General features: G+C 40.0%; 1 protein-coding gene across 2 annotated transcripts in view; it reads right to left on the minus strand.

Moving 5' to 3' along the window:
- Nucleotides 1–314: 314 nt before the first annotated feature.
- The window catches only part of Vapa (VAMP associated protein A), a 33755-nt gene continuing 13398 nt past the window's right edge, over nucleotides 315–20671 (minus strand). The window contains exons 2-7 of one of the 2 annotated variants that reach the window (XM_027397759.2): nucleotides 15100–15252; nucleotides 13803–13906; nucleotides 13131–13211; nucleotides 5872–5994; nucleotides 1825–1998; nucleotides 315–1076 (exon numbers count right to left, since the gene is read on the minus strand). In XM_027397759.2, coding sequence (XP_027253560.1) covers nucleotides 918–1076; nucleotides 1825–1998; nucleotides 5872–5994; nucleotides 13131–13211; nucleotides 13803–13906; nucleotides 15100–15252 — 794 coding nt within the window. In that variant the 3' untranslated portion in view covers nucleotides 315–917. The remainder of the gene's footprint in view (nucleotides 1077–1824; nucleotides 1999–5871; nucleotides 5995–13130; nucleotides 13212–13802; nucleotides 13907–15099; nucleotides 15253–20671) is intronic. The other variant, XM_027397760.2, reaches the window with a different exon arrangement.

Genomic DNA, 20671 nt, shown 5'->3' on the forward strand with positions numbered 1-20671 from the left:
ACTGTGGTATTCCAAAATACCTACATTAGCCTGAAATTGTAGCTATTTGTTTCTTAGTCTCAAAACCTTTAAGTTACAAGTAATGAAGTACTGGGAAGAGTTTCACACAAGAGAAAATATAGCATTAAAAAGGCCCATTTCTGAAGAGTAGACTTTCTGGCTCACCCCAAACCTGCCCTGCCCTGCCCTGCCCTGCCCTGCCCTGCCCTGCCCTGCCCACCCCACCCCACCCAGCCCAGCCAGCCCAGCCCAGCCCAGCCCAGCCCAGCCCAGCCCAGCCCAGCCCTAATGACTTGGCAGACACAAACAAGCTATCCGAGCAAGAATCTGTTAACAGTTTTATTTTTTATGTTAAATACCATGGGACAGGATCGTAAGGATGAAAAACTCAGTCAACAAACTGCCTCCTCACAAGGGATAAGAAAAATTCTGCCATGATATTAGCAAAGGGAAAGAGAAAATTTACACAGTAAGAGGCACCAGTTCCCCACAGAAAACCTCTTGGCATTTCCTGAATGAGTGAGATTAGCAATCTAAATAAATCATATTTCAAGAGGTAACAGCAACAGATAAAATTTAAAGGGATTATTAAAATAACATTTACAAGACTGAACAATTCTTGAACTCTTATTAAAACCACAAAGAAAGAACAATTCTTTATTTATGAATCTCATAAAGGACAGAATGTGCAACTGACACCTGCTAGTGATGATCTGGTAATGTACAATTTGTCCAGGGGCCCAACAGTGTGTTTCATTGTGTTTTCTAACCGTAAGAGATCATTAAAGGCAAAGCCTATATGACGCTGTACACACAAAAAATGGTCACCGCGGGCCATACTACCAATGAAATGGTAGGTAAACAAATCTTTTTCTGGTCGAGAGAAAAAAAAGAACTAGCACTCTGCATGCTTCACTCTACAAGATGAATTTCCCTAGAAAGAATCCAATGAAAATGGCTGCGATTACAACCAGAAGAGAAGGAAGAGGACTGGTGACACTCTCCCTGAAGGGTGCAGCTGAGGTGGATCCCGGTTTGTCCGAATGCGCTACCTTTCTAAGTCTTAAGCCTTCATCCTGGGGAAAATACACAAATCACAGTTTTAAACAGGTAACACATGCAGGTGAGTGTCAAAGCTAAAGTTCCTACAGACAGAAAGGAGATCAGCAGATGTGTGTGGCTAGGAATAGGAGCGAGAATTAACTGCAGTCTTCCTTGGGAACCTGTGGAACTGTGAAGAAGTCTACAACTGGACTAAAGTGACAGCTGAAGAACTATAAATCTGCCTAAACAACTACAGTCATGTGATGTAAATTACACCTCAGTAACACTGACTTTTAAAATACAAGTTAAAGAGTATATTCCTATCAAACCATGCAAGCTTACTTCCATTACGTCCTGTGGTATCATAAATTGACTACAGCGGTCAGCCAAAAGCATTACACTCGGCAGGATCACTGACTCACTACAACTTGGAAACCCACATGGCAGACTTATTTTGTAGTAGACAAAATATTAAGGATTTAGAGAAGAGGTGTACTTTAGGGTGAAATACCATTACCATGGAGTTTTAATATGATCACACCAACATCAAGATATGTGTGAAAGGCTACCATGGCACACAGACTGCATTGCAGGGTTCAGGAAGCTCTCAATTAGACTGATAATTGTGCTTTGTGTTAGTAATATCTTACTCCATGTAAAAGAAGGAACTGCTCCCTTCCTACTGAAATGGTTTCATATACATAGACCCAAGGTTAAGTTTCTATAAGTCATTCTTCTACCTTCATTCCAATTAACACATTTTCAAGCAGGAAAACTTACTCTCAGGTGTCGGTTTTCTTCTGACAGCTTCATCATTTCTCCCTGAAGTCTCTTACACTCTTCCATCAGCTTCCTTGTTTCCGTATCATTGAGAGAAACACTATGCGGTTTTGGCAGGGGTCCGTCTTGTTTGGATGCATTCAGTGGAACAGCTTTGCTAGGTTCCATATCATTCTGTATTTCAAAGACATTGGGAATCTTTAACTAAAAACATTTATGGATTTTAACTAATAAAAATCTAAACTCTACATTTTTTCTAAAAATGCTCTAAATGTGACAAGTTTCAACTAATTTCAACTTATTTCAAATAAGGTCATCTGTAGACAATTTTCAATGGAGTATGTCACTACATACCAGTAGTTAGGTAAATCAAAATGAGCAGCCTATTTCATCTACCTCTGTACTCATGGTACTTACCTTAACACAGCACTTAAAAGGTATCATAATACTTGATATTCTACATTCTTTCATCCAGAATCGCAAAAGCTAGAAGAGCCATTTCTCTCTTGTTATTTACCCCTAAACACAGGCTTTGGCCAAGAAGAGTCAGGCTAAGAAAATATGCTAACTCCAGGCAATTGTCAATGGTCTGATTCTGCAATCAAATGAGGTTTTAAGAATTGGAAGGTACAGGGCAGCCTCATGGTCATCCCAATAAACTTTGCAGCTACCTAAGAACATACAGCCAAAACCAATCTAAACCCTAATGTCTACTAATGGAATAAAAGAGCTAAAAGACACAAATATTGAAACAGTAAGCAAGCAAATCACTGCAGTGAGTGGAGGAAGCTATCTGTGGTCTTAAGCACAAATGATCCTTCAAAGAGTAAACTGTCCAATTAGTGTGATTCATTGTGGTATACTATTTAAGAAGTAACTTAAGACAACTTTCAAAACTACAAGGTCTAAATTAATCCTCTGACTAACATTGTTTCTAAGACTGTGGTCCAAACTGTTTCCTTCATCCCAATATCATTTATACCACCCCACACCATAATATCACCAATATAAAGTCACCTTTTTCATTTTAGACTTTTAACTGCTAAAATTTTTTAGAAGACATAGGAGGTTAAGTCAGTAATAGAGCATCTGATAGCAAGCAGGAGACCTTGGGTTTGCTACTGACAGACATAAACACTACAAATAAATACATAAAAAGGGCAAGCTTTATGCAGATATAAACTGCTGATCAAGGCATTTACCAAATTACATTTCACAGCATCACACAGCAGTCATCTGTACCAGGATCAGAGACTGTGCAGAACCACTCTGGTGGCCAATGGGACTACAGTGTTAATGCTGTCAACCAGACAGGTCTAGAATCACCTAGGGCTGCAAAATTCTTTCTTTTCTATACTGGGTTAATCGAGATGGGGCAACAGACCCTAATTGTGAGTGAGTGAGTGAGTGAGTGAGTGAGTGAGTGAGTGAGTGAGTGAGTGGCACCGTCACATGGGCGGGTCCTCAACAGAAAAAAAAAAAGGAAGAGCAATGAGCACCAGCATTCACCGCTGTCTCCTGCCTGCAGACTACCAGCTACTGGTGCTAGACTGCACTGCTCCTCAAACCAAGTCTTCTTCCTGAAGCTGCCCGTGCCAGTACTTTCTGAGGGCAACAAGGGGTTCTAGTGCACAACCCTGACTACCTGACCTGCCCGCACATTTCCCACTTTTCAAGTGTGAAGAGACTTAATTACCTCAATTTGCTCTGAGTTTCTCCTGCTGACATTTGTTCTTTACCGCAATCTCCCTAATGTCCAACCAAGTCCATCTCTAGTATAAAAAGTCTGTACCTGATATATTTTGCTAAAATATTTACTCTATTTTCTTGACAATAATTAAAATTCACTTCAAACTGAGTTTTCATACCCCATCCTGCACAACCCAACCTGAATTTCAAAGGGGAAAGCATGTGCCTCCCTCTGTAAGGCAGGCAGTACTCAACAACAGACGAGTCCTCAAGTGTTGCCTAACAACGAAGACAGTGCTGGGCAGCAGAGCATTTGCCTCACACACATAATGGTCATTGGCTCAACCCCAAGTACAGGAGCAAAAAATGCAGAAGAAAATCATACTGTTGGCCCAGTGTTGACTACAGAATGATATATATGAAGCTAGTAGTGGAGAGAGGGGAATTCTAATGACTTTAAAATAAAAAATTAAAGTCCCAAATAAATGTGGGGTGTAATGCTCACCATTAATCCCAGCAGACAGGGGACTAGGACCATGAAATAAGCCAACCTTAGCACCTCGGGTGAGAATAGGCTACAGTGTCAAGACTGTATGCCATACATTCTCCACCACTGTATTCTTTCTGCCTGTCTGCGGTAGCCCCACACAGAGATTTCCACTGTACTAACTTTGTAGGGGCTATCAGAAAGGAGCTAGGGACTACACATAGAAAGTCAAGGTCAAATCTACAAGCATTTGCAATGCATTCTGTGAAGACAGGAACTAAAGGACATTTTCATCACTGTGTTGAGTAAAGGGTTGTCAATACATAAAGACGGTGTATGGCTATGTTGTCAGAATTAAAGTTTTAATCTGTGAATTGAAGTATCTGAACAACAATGCTCTCTGAATGTTTTTTCTTCCTAATCTAACAGCAAATGCATGGTTTCTCTAGGCCCATGATTACAAAAAAATAATTCCAAATATAAGGCCAAACAGAATTAAAAATTTAGATAAAAGATTTGTTGACAGGTCTCACCATGCAGTCCTAGATAGCCTGGAACTAGCTATACAGACCAGGTTAGCCCTGGACTCACGAGAGTTCTGTGCCTGTCTCTGCCTCCCTAGTGTACATCAACTGCACCAATGCACTCAGCTAATGAAAGGTATTTTTAAAGCCTTATTAGCAGGAGGATGGATCTCTGTGAGTTCGAGGCCAGCCTGGTCTACAAGAGCTAGTTCCAGGACAGTCTCCAAAGCCACAGAGAAACCCTGTCTTGAAAAAAATAAAAAATAAAGCCTTGGTAAGGGGGCTAGAGATGGTTCAACTGTTTAAAAAAAAAAAAAAAATTGGCTGTTCTTCCAGAAGACCTGGATTTGATTCCTAGCACCAACATGGTGTCTCACATCCATCTGTAACCCTGGTTCCAGGGGACCTGATGCCTCTGCTGACCTCCACTGACATAAGGTACAAGTGGTGTGCATACACACAACATGTAGGCAAACACCCACACATGTAAAATGAAATCTAAAAATGTTTAAAGCCTTCTTTTATGTATATCCTATTCTAAGTCAAATCAGAAGAACAAGAACGTATAAACATTTCTGAACTTTCCTGTAAGTAATAAATGCTTAAAAGAATTACACAGAACCCATTCTACCAACAAACTCAGATACCCTAACCTTATTAGCATTCAACGATATACATGCAGAGGTAAATTATGGCCTCAATTTTAGTCAGAAAATTTTTTCTAAATCCCAGGGCATTACAGGTAAATAAAGGTTACTATTCTTGTATTTTCTTTATGCAAACACAAATGCTTGTTGAAAAGCAGTGTTTGCCAGCTCTCACTCTCACTAATTACTATGTACCTTCTAGGCTAATTCAAACAAGCTACAAATTCAATTTTCAGCATATGCTCCCCAAATCTCGTTCAAGGGAAAAGCCACACGAACTCAACAGTGTTCACTTTTATGTCCAACTGTGACTCCACTGACCATTGTTTCAGAGCAGAGCTGTCCCTGTACCTTTCAGCCCTATTGTAATTTTAAAATCAGCTTCAAGTGTGAATGCTGAGGATGGTGACAGTCAGTAGGCTGCCCGCATGCAGAAGTCCTGGGCTCTCTCCAGCCCCAACACAGAACCAGGTGCAGTCTCAGCACTTCTAAGTGGAGGCAGGAGGGTAAGAAGTTTGTCATCCTTGGCTTCACAATGAGTTTAGAGGCCAATCTAGGCAACATGAGATATTGCTTCAAAAAGGCTTTTTAAAATTCTAACCTTTAATACACTCAATATTACTTATCTCCTTAGGTAAGGTATCTACATTAACTTACTAACACTAGTAGACGCCTACTTCTGTTAGCTCCTATGACAAACCTGCTTCAGCTCTTTTAGCTCCCTGGGATCATTCTTCATGTGATAACTGGCAGGTGTTGCAACTGTGTTGCTGACGGTGCTGATTGAAGTGACAGCTGAAGCAATCCCTGGTGGAGTTTTACCCTGAGGTAGCATGGGAAAAATATTCTCAGATTCATACCAAACTGATTTCTCCTGTATGATATTGGGAATGACTAACACAAATAGCTTTAGCCTGTAAAACATTGACATCTTATTCCATAAAAATAATGCATAAGAAACAGAACATCAAAGCAAAACTGGCTTTTCGTATTATTTCTCACACAAAACTAGGTATGGCCTTTTGCATACTTCCACTTAAATGTATATACTTTAAAAACAAAAACAACTCATACTTGTCATTATCTGAAAAATATTCAGCTTCATGTTCTCTTACCTTTGATAACACTTGACGTGAACATTTTTCCCTTGAAAGCTAAAAACTGCTAATGATCTGTAGGCCTCTTTTATTCTCAGGGCCCCGTCACCTCCCAAACACACAGCAGGCCATTAAAACCCAAAGACTGATTAACACTCTGGTTAGCCTATCGTAAATCCACAGTTCCCAACTTACCTCAAGTCCTCTTAGTATAGTTAACATAGAGTAACTCAACAAGGTTGGCACAAAATAGTATTTAACAGACATCCAATCTATTCTGTCTCAACAAAAGTAGCATGTACTCTGAAATACAGAAGGCTCCTGACTCCTGCTCCATTCGGACCCCTTGTTGTCATTAATGCAAAAGCTTTTGCAGAAAGTATTTTACTATCAGATGTTTGTAGAGAGCAAGTACACTAAATATATACACTTAATTAATAAGGAAAATATCAAGTAGAGTTAAGGCTTTTTATGTTTTTAAAACTCAAATTCAGACTGATAGGTTATAAAAGGTCAAAAACAATATAGCCTCATTCCATCCTTAAAAATACTACCAGTAACTGAGGCAAGTGTGGTGGCCGTTAATGAGACTGATTCTGGCAATTAGTTCACAATGTACATATACAGAGAAAAAAAATATGAAAGTCTACACAGGCTCCCCCAGTTTCATACACCAAACAAGGATAATACAAATTCCATGTGCCACCATACTGAACTGTAGCTATTACCAGCAGCTTAATTAAAAAACTAAGCCATACTCTGCTTAATTCATCACATAAACCAGCTTCAAGGTGTATGTTTGTGGTAGAGTGCCTACCTAGCATGCTGCAGGACCAGAGTTCAATTTCCAGCCCCACTTAGCAAATATAAATAAGTCAATTTACTGTGTGACAAGAGTAATTACAAACTGAAACTATCTGGTTTATACTATATATTCTAATAAACACACACTGCCAATATACCTTTTCGTAACGTTTTTGTTGATGTTGCACATTTGGAAATGTACTTAGTTTGTGCAAGACATGATTAACAAAACCATACCTGAAACAAACTGACAAAACTGCATCTAAGCATATAGGATTATCCAACAATACCTAAACTTCCAAAAACACAAATTTCATACTAACCCTAAGATAATCATACAGAAAGGGGTGCATGATTTTAGCAAAAAGCTAAAAAGAAGGTAATGTCAGGACACTGACTTTTAGCACCTTCATCAGCTTCAGACACATAATACTGAACTGAACATGATCAGCAAACAGAGTAATATGGGCAAAGTGTTTTGTGTGTACTTCTAGACAGCTAAAAAAAAGTTTTAGGTACCAAAAAAGTTTCAGTACCAAAAAACTTCCCATTTTCATCTACCATGACAGACTTTTTGTTTTGTTTTTTTGAGACAGGGTTTCTCTGTGGCTTTGGAGGCTGTCTTGGAACTCGCTCTGTAGACCAAGCTGGTCTCCAACTCACAGAGAATTGCCTGCCTCTGCCTCCCAAGTGCTGGGACTAAAGGTGTGTGCCACCACCGCTCGGCCCATCAAGACTTTAGATCAAGTGATCTGAGGATTCACATTTTCCATAAAGGATGATATGTACCCTTAAACTGAACACATGACAGAAGGACCTACGTGCAACCTAACGAAAGTGCACCCCTCATAGACCACACTAATTAACCTGTGTTGGAGAATCTGCAGGTGAGTAGAAACAGCAGAGTGAGCTTGAGAAGAGAACCATTTTTCCAAAAGTATTTTTCAGAGCACTTCCAGAAATGAACTGTCCTCCAGTTTCAACCTCTGGAGTAGCTGGGATTACAGGCTACTAGGATCTAGCCCAGGGCTCCTGGTATGCTAAACCTGCCATCTACCCACTAAGCTATATCCCTACCACATCTCATATGTGAATCTTGAAATGGGAATTCTAAACATGTAAAAACACCCACCAACTATCGTAAGAGCTCACTCCTAAAAGACAAGCACAGGAGGACTGCCACAAGTTTGAAGACAGCCTACACATAAAGAGAGTTCCAGGCCATCCTGGGACAGAGACCCTGTCTTCCAAAACGACAAAACAAAACAAAAATCTATCAGCAAGGCTAAGGACCAGTTATAAACTCCTTCTATAGTGATGTCAAAACCATACTTCAGGAGGTCTAATAAGGACCTGCTGCTACAGTGATAGAGTCATTGTCCATCCACGGTCATCCTGACCACAAGTACCCAGAGTTTTGTTTGGTTTAGTTTTATAAGACATGGTCTTAACTACTCTGTAGCACAGGCTGACCTGGAACTCATAGCAATCCTCCTGCTTCTGAAGAACTGGGATTATAGACATGAGCAGCCACTGTCACACTTCCAAAGTTTAAGGAATGGTTCTAAGTCTGGGCCTGGAAAATTTTAGGCCACATCACATCAGAAAAGGTTCCTAATGGGCTGGAGAGATGTCTCAGAGATTAAGAACACTGGCTGCTCTTCCAAAGGACCCAAGAGTATCCTAGAGTAGATTCCCAGTACTCCAAGTTAGCTCACAACCACCTGTAACTCTAGGTCCAGGGGACTGAATACCCTCTTCTGTCTGGACTCTGAATACCAAAGAACACAAGAAGTGCAGACAAACATAAAGGCATACACTTAAAAAAATAAAAAAAAAAAAAGAAGTTCCTAAGTCCATAGTGACAAAAGACTTGTAACTGGTCAAAATACTGACAATATGTGACTGCCAAATGCTAACCCCTACAGGACAGAGACCGAATCCTCTACACTGCTCTAGGAAAAACATGCGGGAAAGAAAACTGTTAGTGCTGGAAAGGGAATGGAGTGTGAAGCTCTGATTTCCCCACAGGACACAAATGTGATGCTCTTCAATTCACAGCAGCTGTGACTACCTACAGAGACCCACGGGACTGCGGCTGCCCAAGCCTGTCACAGAACGCTGCAGAGCTCATGCAGCCCCAAGCCATCCATCCTAGGGTTTACACTCAGTTAACTGCTGCTGGATGGAGGAGAGGTCTTTTTCTTCACTCACCATCAACAAGGTTAACGCAGCCCTGTAAACAAACTGGCACCATCCACCCGCCTCTGTGGCAAGAAAGCAGACGTAGGGCAGCTGGAGAAAGAGGAGGATCTCAGGAGTGGGCAGAAGAAAAAAAGGAGGGTAATGGGAGATGAATAGGATCAAAATGTACAGTGTACACTTGTGAAAAATCTAACAATGAAACCTATCATGTATGTAATGTGTGTAATTAAAAATTAAAGAAAGTTACTAGTGGTTACTTGGATCAAAATGGCTCAAGAACCAACCTAAAGAGCCTCCTAACCAACTAATCAAAGAATGATGTAGTAACTGTATGTGACGTTAGAACAGATGCTTGTTGAATGCATACGTGGGGGGCGGGGGCGAGTATTTACAGGGGGTATTTATATGTATATACAGGGGTATATTCATGCACATTCAGGCCCTTGGTTGAGGTTGGGTGTCTATTTTCCAAGGTCTCTCTCCTGGACCTGGGCTTCACTGATTCAGCAAGGATGGAGTCAGTGAGCTTCAGGAATATGTGTGTCCTCTGCAGTGTGCAGTGGTTAGAGACAGCCTCGGGGCTCAAGTCACAGACACACACAACACCTCTTGTGCTTCTTACAGGAAGCTGGAGACTCAAACTCGGGTCCTAGTACCCAAAAGTACTGCGCCAACCAGGCCATCTCCCCAGCTCCTGAAGGCATGGACTGCATGCTGTGTATACAGTAATCCACTATATATGATTACATGAAAAGTTAAGAGGGGAGACAGGCAGGAGAGGAGAAAGCTTACACCTCACCATAGCCGATATGCTGGGGGGGGGGGGGATTGACGACAAGACCATAAAGTTGAAAAAGGAACACACAAGAAGATCCAAGAGGAAAGGGGGTCATTATGATCAAAACACATTGGATACATGTATGAGATCTTCAAAATATGTATACATATAAAAACTGTAAGCCTGGCATAGTAGCAGACACCTTTAAACACAGCAAGTCAGTCTTCTTTGTGAGCTACAGGTCAGTCTGGTCTACATAGTGAATTTCAGGACAGCCAGGGCTACATAGAAACCTTATCTTTAAAAAAAAAAGGGGGGGGGCACAAAAAAGACTCAGCCATTTAACGTGCCTTCATCTTCATAAGCTGTATTAAATTCTTGTAAGTAGAGAACAAGCAAAGTGTCCACCTAAATGCTACACTTTAAGGCTTTGCACTTCACAAACAACATCTACAGCCACCACCAAAAACCAATCTAAATTTTATCAAGCTTCTAGGATCCAATTTCCAGTAAGAAATATTACACCAAGAAACTACAAGACACAAGAATGCAATGGTACAAGCCCACCATGTGGGGACTAGCGCGATGTCTCAGTGGTCAACAACAGTTGCTGCTCTTCCACAGGACTCAGGCTCACACCCCAGCATCAAGTGGGTCACAAGCACCTGTAACTACCTCCAGAGGGTCCAACACCCTGTTCTGACTTCTACACATCAAGTACCCACAGCACATGGGAAACACACACACACACACAAATAATCAAAAATCTTAAAAAAAAAAAAAAAAAAAAAAACCTAGCATGCAACAAAGTTTTTAGGCAAACCCAGTTCACTTATTACTTCTGGAAGAGCAAAGCAAAAAGGAAATCACTAAATTAAAGAAATAAATCTGTATTACTTGGATTTCATCTCAATTCAACAAACTACAAAAAGGGACATTTTAATGACATTTGATGAACAAATCTGGATGCTGCTTGGATAGCTTAATGAATGTAAATACCCTAAAATTTAAAGGCATAATAGCATCAAACCATTAGATTTCTCCAGTGGATCTTTAAGTCCTTAGAGAAATAAGCATGTTAATAAATAAAATCAAATGTCTAGGATGCATCTTTAAATTATACAGAAAGCCAGGTATGGTGCCACCCTTTTGATGTCAGCATTGGGAAGCTGGGGCAAGAGAAATAACCAATTCTCTGGGCTACAATGACGACAAGTAAAATCCAGGGGTTTATGACCTAGCAACTATAAAAGCCGGTCATGTGTTCAGTGTATACTTCTCTCGCCAACGTTTGTCTCATTTTCTGGCTCTATAGCAGATGCTCCAATTTAATACACAACAAATACGAGCAGTCCAAATAACAGGAAGACATCCTACTAGAAGCTTATGGGGGCTCAGGATCTGCTAGTGTTGGGGAATACTGACATTAACACCATGGCAGAGAAACCCCCAGGGTTCTCTTCCCCCAGCGGTGGGCTGTGGGCTTCTCTGTACACCCGCATGCCTGCTCTCCCTCAAAGTCTGGGGGACAGGCTCCACTGCCCCTCCTTTTCTTGCTGGTTTTAAAGCAACAAGAACCTCTCTGAATCACATCAGTGTAGGCTCTAACTTCCCCAGACTTTTTTTTTTTTTTTTCTTTTTTCTTTTTTTTGGTTTTCCGAGACAGGGTTTCTCTGTGTAGCTTTGGAGCCTATCCTGGCACTCGCTCTGGAGACCAGGCTGGCCTCAATCAAACTCACAGAGATCCGCCTGCCTAAGCCTCCCGAGTACTGGGATTGATTAAAGGCATGTACCACCAATGCCCAGCCCCCAGACTTAATTTTTCAGTCTTAACTTGTCCAATATCCAGAGTATAATGGAAGTCGGATGAAAGATAAACAGATCTGTGTTTAATAAACTATTAATGGTTTTAAAAAAAAAGCCTCAAGTGAAATAAGATCCAAATGTAATTTCACAGTAATGTCAATCCAGATAAACTTATTACTTTTGCTGTTGTTAAATAAATGTTAACATTTTTGAGCCAAAAGAAAAAGGAAACTAATATAAAAAGTATGCACACCGCACTTTCTACTCTTGGCAATTAGAACTCAGATTCACATGCTGAAAATTCAGTGAGTCATTTGTCCAATACCTAATGAACAAGAGCATCTTCACTTTAGCTTTCTTAAATGGGTTACTTTTGAACAGAGCAAATCTGTTACTAGAGCAAAGCAAGAATCACGTCAGACTATAAACCGTATTATACCAAGTATATCTACCCCCTTTCTTTTATGTATTTTAACACACATAATAAAAACAATCCCTCCTACTAACCACAGGAAAATTCAAATTCGCAGGGTTGGAGAGAGATGGCCTAGTGATTAAGAGCACTGGTTGCTCTTCCAGAGGACCTGGGTCCCATCCCCAGCAAACACCCACATAGCAGCTCACAGCTGGCTGGAACTCCTGTTCCAGGGGATCCTACGCCCTCTTCTGGTTTGAGGGCACCAGCACACAAGTGGTACACAGACATACATGAAGGGAAAGAACCACACTCATACAACAAAATTCTTAAATAAACCAGAAAGAAGACAGGAATAAAGTAACCGTGCCCACCCTACAGACCACAGGTCCACTTTTACTCTAAACACATCTATCCCACAGGCCATAAAAGCATAACTTCTTACTACTAGTCAATAAACACACAATTTACTAAAAAAAAATAAAACTGATTTTGATTAAAAAACAAAAATACTCAAAATACCTAGCAAAGGCTAAACTGGAAAAAAAAAACAACACATATTTATTCCTATAAATTTTATTTTATCCCAAGAATGTTAATACAGTTACTCAAAAAGAGGTTCTAATCTAATCTTTCCTAATTATATTTATTTATACCTATCTTATTCCAAAAAATAGATTTGAGAGCATTCCTAGAATTTCTTCCCACCCTGAAATTTGAACCTAAAAAGTAACAAAATATTATGGAACGCAAACAGCATTACCAAGCTTTTTTAAAGGTAAGTCTCATTAGACCTGTCAACCTAAGTCCAAACTCGGATGCTGGTAATCAACTATCTGGTGGTTCTTACTTACCATTTTATCATTTTCATTCGGCATTTCAAATACACATCTCAATTTAGAATCCATTAATTCATCAGGTTTTGCTTCTTTCCACTTTAAAAAAAAAACAAACAAACAAACATGAGATGAGAGAAGATTGTGGCAAACTTTTTATCTACAGGGACAACTGAAGCCTGAGCATGGAAGCTCAGAACCCTGTTAGAGGTATGGCTCAGCTGGGGTACAAGGCTGGAACACCTGCTAACAGCTGCACAACAGTCTACCCACTCAACCTTTAGACGCTGCAGACCCTGCATCACCATCAATGAAAATGACACTGGCTCAAAAGGGAAAGGCAACTGCTGCCGACACTGACAACCTGAGTCCAACCCTAGGAACCCATATGCTAGACTGAAAGAACCAACGCCACCAAGCTGCCCTCGGACCCTCACATGCCCCCTCACACACCCAATAAAACAAATAAAACTATCATGAAAAGAATGGGCAATGTCATTAGCAATACACATTTCTAAATGGTATCTAAGAAAACAGTATTTCAAGACTTTTCCATTCTTTAAATTTTGTTCCAAACAGACTTACAGGTATTTAATTTTTGGCAAGGAAATCAGGATTGTTCAGAGCTAAACAAACCCAAAGTTTAAATCTCCATATCCAAATAATTTATGTACTTCTACACTTACTTACCACAGCTTCCATATCTGAAATATTTGGTGGAGCAAAAATTGTCTGTACCATGAACTTATGTTTACTCTTTTCATTTGGATCATAATCAAATGGCTGTAGCATTACTAAAGAAAAAGAAAAGACACATTATCTTTGACATTTTATCTCCTACTACCCAGTAACACATAAATTTAAGGAAAATAAAGATAGGTTCAAACACTCAAATATACCATTTGTACTCAAGATACACAACCAACTTTGTAACTTTCAATTATTAAGTTCACTTTTGTGATATTTTAATATAGACACTGAGGCACTGTTCTAGTGTAACTCATTTTTCTTTTTTCTTTTCTTTCTTTCTTTTTTTTTTTTTTTTTTTTTTTTTTTTTTTGGTTTTTCGAGACAGGGTTTCTCTGTGTAGCTTTGGAGCCTATCCTGGCACTCGCTCTGGAGACAAGGCTGGCCTCGAACTCACAGAGATCCGCCTGCCTCTGCCTCCCGAGTGCTGGGATTAAAGGCGTGCACCACCAACACCCGGCTGTAACTCATTTTTCTAAACTGGATTTTAAACAATTATTCAGAGTGTATTCATTTGTTTAGATTTAATTTGAAGAAAACAAAGGAAATCATAATTTAATGTTTAGACTTTATTCCCCCATATCATTCATGTTTTATGTCTTTATATCTGACTAGCCTACAGAAGTTTCGAGGCTCTGAGTTCAATCTGCATGTTAAACCTATGTGATACAAATCCAAGACAGATAATAAACAATAAATTAGTTATTACTAAGACTGCATATGGCGTCTTTGCAGCAGTTGGATTCTATTTCTAAATATTCCCAATGGGCCTTATATAATTTGAGACCTTAAAATTTTCAGAGTATTATCAGGAATCACTGGGATTTTAATACATTCATTTCTCTGCCATGCTCCCCAAACTGATCCCCATGATCTGACATGACAAATAGATTCTCTCTCCATGTGTTTTCCTGCTCCCTTTGTAATTAACAAAAGCAGGAGTTGAGAACTATTGCTTTTTTAAAAAGAAAAAGAGTTACTGTTTTTTCAAAGATAAACTAGTAAGAACACAGAATATGGTGGTGAGCTATAGAAGATATGATGTTCCAAATTGACAATAATTAATCACACACCTACATACAAAACAAGAGGGATAAAGCTTCAATAAATGTTTGTAATGGCAAGATACCCAATGAAAGCCTTTAAACAAAAACTGAAGCCAAATATAAACAGATGAAAACACTATTAAATAAAAGTCATGAAATGTCAATATTCAAAACTGCAAAAGTCTAGCAGCTACCTGAAACAGTCACAGTTGACCCTGGGTCAATAATTCCACTGTTGGGCCTCACACAGTACCGGCGAGGTGCTGTGGTCTTCACCTTAAAACACACTTTTCTATCCGATGGATTTCGCAATTTAAGATTTGTAGTGACTACATCTGTGAAGGGGCCTGTAAGGTTAAAAGAGACAGACAGACAATTAAAACTGGAGTCACATCAAAAGCAGAATTCAAGATTAAATTAATAAGAATTGTCTCTATCCATCTTTTGATAAATTCAACCATATGATTTTAGTTTTTTAATTCTGATTAAGTTTATGTGTTGTACATGCCACAGAGCTTTATGGCGATCAGAAGGCATTTGGGGATGGGTGCTCTCCTCCCATTAGGTGGGTACCAGAAACCGAACTTGGGCCCTCAGGCTTGGCAAAAAGCATCTCCATCCAGAGCCACCATGTTAACCGCATTCTATTCTTACAGTGTTCTTGCCACACAAGTGACAGAATTCCCCAGGGGTCTTCACATTCCCAAGGCCAACTGTAAAGTTTCTATGCCCAAACGCACTAAAAGCTGACAGTACTTAAGCTTTTCCCAATACCTGTTGAGTACTTATAAATACAACAATGTGTCAGACCCGCTATCTAGATACAAAGCTGTTGTCTTACAGCTGTGGTTCTGTACTCAACAAAAAGACAAGGACAGAACTCAAACATCGGATCCAGCTCTACTTAACCAGTACATCCTCATTGTTTTAAAGCAGGCTATGAGATGTGAAGATAGACCTATTTGCTTTTGTTTGAAAAACCAAGACTTTATACAATCTAGTTTACACAGCAAGAATTTCTTAAGAGAGAAGATTAAAAAAACACCTAAGAACATGTCAAATAGAAAACGATAAGCCTGTATCACTAATTACTCCAAAAATTTAAAAGGTCTTTTAAAAATCAATGTTATGCTTTTGTTTTTTCTTTGTCAAAGACAACTATGATAAAAGCCTATTTTTATGTGATCCTTGTTTCAGTTACTTACTGGTGTTTCGAGTATGTTTACATGGATTGAACATTAGCCTTCAGAGTGGCAGCAAGCCCTCTTAACCCTGGGTCACCACTGACCCTGTTTATTTAAATATTAAACATCATGCTGTTTTTAAAACTTTGGAATGTCATACTTTGAAATCCAGATTGAGAAAATTCTCCAGCCATGTCCAATAAAGTTTGATTGAATGTTGGGAAATTGTCTACGACAAAGGCTCCCAAGAAAAGCAAAATGAGTCACTATAGACTACAGTTGACACAAACAAACAGGTCTGCCTAATGCTTAACATGAAAAAGGAACTCCGTCACAAAGTGAGATGACTGAAAAAGAGGTAGGTCCAAGCTTTGAGAAGTCAAGTTTTATTCTCAAGTGCTTGTTTCATTCTAAGTTACTAGTGCATTCAGTAGACTATCTTATACCCTTTGTTGCTCCCCAATTGTTTATTTCTTTAAAAAGCAGATGATTTAACATCTCTACAATACAACTCACTAGAAATAAACATCTGAAAGGGATGAAGCAAGGCGTTCCCTCCTTGCTAGTCTCAATACCCACAAGTCATGGCGCAAGTCATGGCAGTAACTGTGAGCTTGAGTGTGGCAGGTGGGCTCTTTGGCTTGATCAGCCTGCATAGGATGTTAATAATAGATACATACTTTCAATCAACAAACTCCTAAAAACTTTATGTGCCTTTAATCCCAGCACTCAGGAGGCAGAGGCAGGTGGATCTCTTGTGAGTTCGAGGCCAGCCTGGTCCTCAGAGCAAGTGCCAGGATAGACTCCAAAGCTCCACAGAGAAACCCTGTCTCGAACCCCCCCCCCCAAAAAAAAGCAGAGATCAAATAATACATTAAAAGGACAAAGAATCTCCCCAAACAAAATGCTTAATTAGACATTTTCACCTTAGGAAAACAATGCCATAAATCCCATAAGAAGACACCTAAAGAGAGTAAACTGGGGGCTTTGTTCCACTGGCAAGCCTCAGGTTAAGTTCACCGCTGCTTCTTAGAAGGGACGGGTAAAGACTACTGATAACCATGAGCAAAATGGCCAAGCTTTATGGCTAACAAAGACTGCTGCTTGGTTCAAAGTAACATCTGGCCCACATTTTTAAGCCACAGAATTCTTTGAAAATCTGATGAAAGTTATAACCTACCCTGAAAGCATGCATGGACATCTATCCACCAACACTCAACACTAAATTCATAAAAGCTAAGACTATTATAGGAGCTGTTATGACCCCACTACCAGACAGACAGACAGACAGACACACACACACACACACACAGACACACACACAGACACACACACACACACACACACACAGAGACACACACAGAGACACAGACACACAAATCCCTTTACATGTCTCAGAAAGAGGTTATATAAACTGAAGGTGCTATAAGGTACAAACACAACCTTTGGCCTTGACATTATAGCTGAAAGGCCCAACAGGGGGAGTAGGGATATAGAATGGTAAACATTCTCCAATGTCAGGCAGTCAGTCCCACAGAATAATTACACTCCTATTCTACTGAACTTTCAAATGTTCATCCTGCTATAGAACTATGGGTTTTGAAGCCCCTCCCCCCCATCCCAGGCCTACACCCCAGAGTGACAAACTGAGATGTGATAGAATCTTGAGCGAGGAGATACATCCTTTTAGAGGCTCGTTAGGGCCCAACTATCCCGGGCTATTTTGCTTTCTGGATATTCTATGGGAGGTTTTACTCTGCCCCAATCTCCAACAACAATGTGTTACCTGGTCACATTGTTCTCTATGTCTTAAACTTGATAGTCTATTGTTATTTCAAAATATAATACAAATATGGGGGGATCTCTTTTTGAGGATGACTTTGTTAAAACAGGAATTTTTTTCAGCACTAAAAAGGTCACCATTACAAAACTTACGCCATGCCTAAGTAACCAATGCAACTCATGTTATTAGTTTATGAACATTCACCAGTGATTCACTGGCCTGACTCCACCGTCATTGGCATTGAGCCAAAATGCATCTAAGTCCAGGAAAGTTGGAAAAGTTGGGAAAGATTTGGAACTGAGACTTTTAAGTAGTTTAAGAAGTCCTAACAGGGCTGGAGAGATGGCTCTACAGTTTACTTTTCGTGAGCCAGGCATTCTAGCACATGGGAGGCAAAAGCAGGTGGATCTCTGTGAGTCTGAGGCCAGCCTGGTCTACAGAGTGAGTTCCAGGACTGCCAGAGCTGGAAAGAAACCATCTCGGGCAGCAGAGGACCCAGGGTTCAGTTCCTAGCACCCACTCGGTGGAGGGCCCAGTGACTGACTGCCCTCTTCTGACTCCTGTCAACACCAGGCACACATGGAGTGAACGTACATACATTAGAAAGGGTCATACATAGAAAATAAAATCTAAACAAAAATTTAAGGAATTCTGACTATGGTTCTAAAAGTACAACTAAAAATAGAACCATTGTAAGTTTTAAAAACTTCATCCATCCCCAGTGATGTTAATTACTGATAATAAATTTTTCTTCACTTGTCAAGCTAAGCTCAGCTAACTGTGCTTCCTCCTTTACTATGACAATCTATATAAGGGATCTGAAATACACCGTGAACACTCACATACATACACAGATTGGATTCCACCAACACCGTGCCGTTTCATGTTTAGTCCTGACATTTTCTATGCAACTCTTTGAGCACACAATGCTCTGAGTGTCTAGCATTTATTTCTGCATGTGTTCCTCTCCTTTCAAGACATAGTCCTATGAGATGACACCTCCTCCTTCCTGAGGATCAGATCAGGTATGCTCACTGCCCCAGATACTCTGCAACTAAGGTCAGGTAAATTTCCATGCAGCACACCATGAAAGATTAAGGTTTTCTAAGCTCAGTTTCTGAGCTCTGTGCAAAGCCACTCTAAGGATAACTCCAATCTGAATCTGGGGTAACTAAGGAAAAGACACAATTACAGAAGGAAGCTCCTGCAGTAATAGGAGTAACAGTCCTTTTACTCCTGAAATTCAGCTGTCTCCACGTCTCCTAACACCCATGAAATTGTAGCAAGCTAAAGTTCCAGTCTTTTCACAGTCGTTGACAAAGACTTTCAGTTCTTCATTATGGTACAGACTGTTAGTAGCTTCTACATAAGAGCAAAGTTCAATACCAAAGAATACATCTTTAAAAAAAAAATCGTGGCTGATTCTACAATTGATGTGAAATATAATCCATACATACTTTCCCACCATTCTACATTATACACCCTAACCCTAAATGAACACTCAATTCATTGCTGACTAAACTGAAGAAGAAAGTAACTGTTATGATAAATCTTTCCGCCAAAAGCCGCCAGAGCCCCACCGCCACGTGTGAGCTTTACGCCAGCCGCCCGCCCAAGTTAGAGCCCAAATGAATACACAGAAACTTGTATTAGGTTCAAATGCTGCTTGGCCAATGACTAGGATTCTCATCTGTTAGCTCAGTCTCAATTATCATAAATCTATATATTTTATAAGATTTATCTCATCGGATGCCTTATTGGCATCCCTCCTTGCCGGTGGATCACATTGTGCCGCTGAAGCAAGAGCGGAGGGGAAAAAGAGACATGCTTTCTGTTTCTCCTTCTTTAAATATGAGTCTCCTTGCTATGTCACTTCCTGCCTGGATCATCACGTCTCTACTACATTTCCCAGAATCCTCTTTCACTCCTAGTCCCGTCTAACTTGCTGTCTCATTGGCCAAACAGTATTTTATTTAACAATCAGTAAGATAAACATACACAGTACATTCTGAGTAACAAGCTGAATCTTTGTGCTACTCAATACATATCTGATGAATTACCATTCACCAGAAACATAGCTGAGTAACTCTTGCTCTTCATACATCATTCTAACTTTGCATTTTTACTTTGACTATACTATACCTTTACTGTACTTTTATCAGAATACAAAAGGTAAAAATTCTAAGGAGGGCTGGATAGTCTCTATAAATAAATAAAAGTGAGGACTTCCAGGCTGGAGAGATGGCTCAGAGGTTAAGAGCACTGGCTGCTCTTCCAGAGGTCCTGAGTTCAATTCCCAGCAACCACATGGTGGCTCACAACCATTTACAATTCAATCTGGTGCCCTCCTCTGGCCCATACACAGAACACTGTATATGTAATAAATAAATAAATCTTAAAAAAAAAAAAAGTGAGGACTTCCCCAGTATTTTTTCACAGGTTTTATCCAATAAGGTGTAAGTAACAGTTTCCTAAGCCAGGTGTGTCGAGTCACACCTTTCATCTCAGTTCTCAGGAGGAAGGAAAATCTGCGTGCAGGGCCAGCCTGTCCACACAGTGAGTTCCAGGACAACCAGGGCTATGTAAGAGACCCTATCTATCTCCAGAAGAGTGGAAGTTGAGTCAGGTCTTATTCCAGAGCCTCAACTATACTTGCTTCCATAAGCATATCATGTAGATTTCTGGGGCATTTAGAGCAGTCAAATTAGCACTATATAATACATTTATTTCCTTTGGCCCCACAGGTCAATGTTAAACATTTCCCAAAATAAATATATAAATTTATGTGTATTTTGACTG

Source organism: Cricetulus griseus, chromosome 2 (assembly GCF_003668045.3).
Source record: "Cricetulus griseus strain 17A/GY chromosome 2, alternate assembly CriGri-PICRH-1.0, whole genome shotgun sequence".
NCBI classification, from domain to species: domain Eukaryota; kingdom Metazoa; phylum Chordata; class Mammalia; order Rodentia; family Cricetidae; genus Cricetulus; species Cricetulus griseus.